This window comes from Borostomias antarcticus, assembly GCF_949987555.1.
Source record: "Borostomias antarcticus genome assembly, chromosome: 7".
Taxonomy (NCBI): Eukaryota; Metazoa; Chordata; class Actinopteri; order Stomiiformes; family Stomiidae; genus Borostomias; species Borostomias antarcticus.
Genome location: NC_140240.1, coordinates 10078267 through 10083252, shown reverse-complemented (window position 1 = coordinate 10083252; position 4986 = coordinate 10078267). Strand labels below are relative to the sequence as shown.

General features: G+C 48.8%; 1 protein-coding gene across 1 annotated transcript; it reads right to left on the bottom strand.

Annotated features, from left to right (window-relative positions):
• Positions 1 to 3683: 3683 nt before the first annotated feature.
• Positions 3684 to 4613, bottom strand: ora2 (olfactory receptor class A related 2; the record flags this gene model as incomplete). The annotated part of the gene is made up of 1 exon (XM_084441325.1): positions 3684 to 4613. One exon carries the CDS (start codon positions 4611 to 4613, stop codon positions 3684 to 3686), a length of 930 nt encoding a protein of 309 aa, XP_084297451.1.
• Positions 4614 to 4986: the final 373 nt, after the last annotated feature.

Sequence of the window (4986 nt, the reverse complement as noted above, 5' to 3'; positions counted from 1 at the left end):
ACCCAGAAAGAGAACACATTTTTCACCTGGCATGTTGAGGCAGAGAGGTCCCTGTTTAACCAAGGAGGGGGCGGAGCAGGTAGACCAAATGTAAGACACAGTATCTACCCTTTATATGAGCCCAGGAGTGTTTACTTAATAACAGGGTACGTTGTTGCACCGTCATTGTCAAGCTTACTTTTTTTTTGTGACCACATTTTTATTTGTTTTATTTTCAACAAGGCTTGCAGGTGTACATTAACAAGTAAACTCTGTCAGGTAACATACAGTGAGTATGGGTATATATATACACCAGGTTATTGATAGACAGGAAATAATAAAACAAATAAGATATATACTTTTCTTAATAAATTCATCACTTAACGTTGTGGTCGCAATACAGCCAAGCCATTATGACTAAGACAGTAAAAGTTACAAAATCTTACACCCTAACCTTTGATAGTTGCTTAATCCTAACCTACCCCATCCACATGGTTTGCTCTCTAAATTCCACTATACATGCCGGATATGGTAACAGTACGTTGCAAAGTAAATAAGGAAACAATAAAAAAGAAAAATCTATATCATGCGTTGAGTGCCTTCTTCCTAGCCGCGAGCATAACTTGGCCTGGTTGTCAAGCATTTTGTCAACTGCAGAAAAACAAAAAGTAAGTGTGTACAGACAAACCTGAGGTAGGGAAAGAAGCTGATAGATTCCATTGAATGATAGTTGGTGTTTTTTTAGGTGGGTGTTGGATTTGGACTGGTTGGGCCTAGCTTCTTGGGTTGGGGGGTGAGTTTTGATGTGTCACAGTGTGATGGGAAGAAGGACTATATTTGGGTGTAGACGGTCTCTAAGGCAGAGAGGGGCGGGGCTTTCTCAGTGCTGAGTGGTGATTGGTCCCTGCGGGAGGCTAAAAATGCCTTAACCTGGTGCAGGTATGTAGAGTGAGAGTGAGACTGACAGCAGACACAGCGGAGTAGAAACGGTCTGGATTACTGCGGCCGCTCCTTTACATCAAAGGACAATCTGACATCTTCACTTCTTTTTTTTTCTTCTTGTTTTGTCTTTTTTTTGTCTGCTTTTTCTTTATCATAGTCTGGGAGGATTCGCTGTTAGATTTTGTTGATGATCCTTGTCAAACTGTCTTAGCTCTCAGAGTGCCCTGTCGTTCTCTGTAGAACAGTGGTGTGATGTATGGTATCTGTGTGTGTTGTTGTGCTGTACGGTGTGTTACGCTTACAGGTATGGATCAAACAAGAAGTGGGACTTCCAAGGAACGCCTCCAGTCAGGTAAGTCAGGTATGGGAGCTGTCAACAAGTTGAGGGTACAGGCAGTTCGCCTAAGCCACTTCTCCAGTGATTTGATTGATTAGAAGTAGAAGATCACAAACACTTACTGAGTAGACTTAAACAACTTTACAGAAGTCGTTACGAGTCGTTAGTACAAACAGGGAGGTGAAACATATACAAGTCCCGCATAGACATAAGTGTTTGGGGGTGAATGTTCTGGTGCTCTGTCTGGTGTGAGGTTTGAGCTGAGGCTGGGGGATCGGGGGGGGGGGGGGTTAGTACAGCCAGAGAGAGAGGCCATGATGGGTCTGGTCTGGCCTCTACACGCCTAGCAGGATCAAGGTATCCACCCCAAGCCCCGAGCATTCTGGGGGAATGGAACAGAGCTGGAGCAGGTCCCATCTTGTGGAGGGGAGAGGCTGGCACACCCTACACACTGGAACAAACACACACACACACACACTCACACACACACACACACACACACACACATACTCAAATGTAAAGGCGCAGAGACAGGTACAGGCTCACACACGTTCGTCTCCTGCTGTTTTATACCGGTGTGTTTCCACACTTGTGGCTGGTTCTTTGTTTTGTTCTATGACAGGGAGGAAGCCCAGAAGCCTCGTCAGGTATGACACAGAGCAGATGATGTCGTCCTCGACCAGGTCACAACCCTCTGTCCTCCATGAATTCTATCCTTCATTCCACCGGAGTCTGTGTCTTGAGCCAATCAGATTTCAGTGGTGTGAAGAATAAGAAGCATGGAATTTATCATCGGGAGGGACCTATATGAGAACACCAACTCATCTCAACACCAAATCTATTATTGAACTCAACTAAATGCATTGCGTTCACCATAGACATGCCAGTGGAACCACACATGCTTGGAATATATCATGATGTTTACAGTAAGGATTAGTGGTTATCAATAATACAGTATCTATATTTTTTCTGACTTTTTACACATTATTATTTCATAAGGAGACCATGGAAAGAGTCAATGTCTGCTGTGTGATGCAAAACAGATGTTTCTTCCAGCATTTTCTTTGAGTTTGGGCTTTTGTAGCAGACCTAAATAAACACTATTGGTAACTGGGTAAGGCTGGATTCCTGCTTATCACCTGCCGACCGTTCGTATCAGTGGAGGTAATAACTTCAATCACAACCAACTGTGACACTTGCCCCACAGGGGCTCACACATGGACAAGTTGTCCTTCCAGCCCCCCTATCACCGTCACCCAGCACCCCTCCCCCCATCCACTGATCCCGCCCCCTCCCTGGCTCTCCAAAGGTGTGAGTGCATTCGTGTGAACAATTACGTCCCATAATTGGAGCGTGATTAGGGCGGAGCTTTCCCACGGGGGTTCAGTTACACGCCTGCATAGAACCGAATCCTATCATTTACATTTCTATTGCCGTTTGAATCAGATGAAATCATCTGTCCCGTTTCATCAGGGATATCAGATCTGTGCTCAAATGCATCACAGGTTGCTCAGTCTGCAGGAGGAGAGTGATCTCAGGCACATCTTTCTGTCTTGTGTTCTCTGGGGAGAGGAGGAGTTGTCCCATTATCCTTTACCTACCCAGGTCTCTGCAGAGCAATTAAACGCTCTCATTAGCAACAAGACATTTCACAGCCTTTACTCAAAGCGTTAATTATAACTGATGAGGCTTCTGGAAGCGATCTGACAGATCCAACGAGCTGTTAGTCATCCGATGATAATCCTTCCACCCAATTAAGAAGAGGAGGCATAAATGAATGAACAAACAAAACCATTTCTGGCAAGATTCATATTTGTGCACCATTTGACAAACGGTCTGAATAACTGACGGGTTGAGGATTTTGTGACTGACCTTTTTCCTTTTAAAACCTTATTTTTAATAAAGTTCTCAGCCATTGACCTTTATTCTGCACCACAGTCATCATCATTAAGGGAGCAACACTCTAGAGGCTCTCCAGAAAGATAAAATCTTTAAGATTACAAACTGGAGAAAGAATGACATTTCAAGAAAGAACCTTGAACAGAGGAACATCAGTAACTACTGTGTAAAACATTTATTAATAATTAGATCTTGAGAAATTGTTTTCAGCCCCACTACAATAAACATCATAAGAGTAGTTAAAGGATGAGCCACACCATTGATACTACCCTACTGACACTGAATTAGACGCCAATGTTCACCAGCAACATTACAATTTCTAGTAATTGAGATATTGAGAGTTTTCCTGTAGGACTGATCATGCCCCGCTGCGCTCATATGGTGAAGTAAAAGCAGGTAAATACTCTAATAGCTAATTTCCTGAAACTGTACAGTTTTTACAGTCATTGAGAAGTGAGTGCGCTCAACATCCCTGGAGGAATAATAAGCGGGCCTCCTTTCACGTGGTTGAGAGGGCGGAGACGTCTCACTCCTGGGGGGCTGTCTCCCGGCCCCAGCCCCGCCCCCTCAGCCGCCGGTTCACCTTCCTGTTGGAGGCGACGACGACCAGCGGGCTGATGGCGGCATACAGCGAGGTGAAAAAGATGCGCAGGTCGGAGATGAGCGAGGACGCCATGGTCCGCCGCACGGTCAGCGTGTACACCCACAGGCCGTTGTCCACGCCGTAGAGTAGCACGTACACCACCACCAGGGTCACCACGCCCTTGGCCGCCCGCCGCTCCGCTCCACCGCCGCCGCCGCCGAGTCCCCTGACCTGCCGGCCGTGTCGATACAGGAAGACTAGGATGATGAGGCTGGCCAGGGTCATCAGCGCCATGGGCACCGCGTCCCGCGTCACCTGGGCCGCCCCGTTGGCCCGCTTGGACCGCCCGGAGGGGAAGTGCACGTAGCAGAAGTGCACGTTGATCCCGTGCGGCGCGGCGGAGTCGGAGTCGTTGCGCGACGCCACGGAGAACGCGATGGCCGCCGAGCTCATGGAGGTGTTGACGAGCCAGAGGGCGAGGAAGACCAGGCCCAGGTGGCGTCCGGTCAGGCGGCGGGCAGACTCCCAGCGCGAGCCGGGCGGGGCCACGCTCAGGCACTGGTAGGCGCTCAGCGCGAAGGTCAGCCAGATGGAGAGCGAGCGGCCGGTGCGGTAGATGAAGATCACCCCCTTGCAGCCGGCGTCGTCGAACACCTCCAGGCCGAAGGAGGCCAGGGTCTCCAGCGGGCAGCGCACGCCCACCACCAGCAGGTTGGCGCACGCCAGGTGCAGCACGATGGCGTCGGCCGGGAGGAGGCGGCGCTCCTGGTGGAGCAGCAGCAGGAAGGCCCAGATGACGGCGGCGTTCCCCGGCACCCCCACCACCGCCAGCGACAGGTAGAGCAGCCCTCTCACCAGCACTTCAGACGCCATACCTGCAGGGAGAGATGGGGAGAGACCACAGACAGGGACAGGCTGTCTGGAGCCGAGGGTTACTTTAGACGAGGGTCACCTTGAAGATGACGGTCACTTGAATAAATATTTTTGCATCAGAGCTAGGGTTTTCGACGACTCCTTTTATTTCAAGTCTGGAACACACTATCGCAGAGATTCTTTGGTATAAATTAATAGACATTTGAATATTCAGCAGCAGGAAAATCCAGCAACCACAGATGGCTACTTTACTCCCACTGCTACTAATACTCTACTATCATTATTATTTTCTTACCTGAGAGGCAAGCCAACAACGGATAACTTGGTCTCTGCGCAGGACAAAGCAGACTCGCCCACCACTGGTCAGGGACCC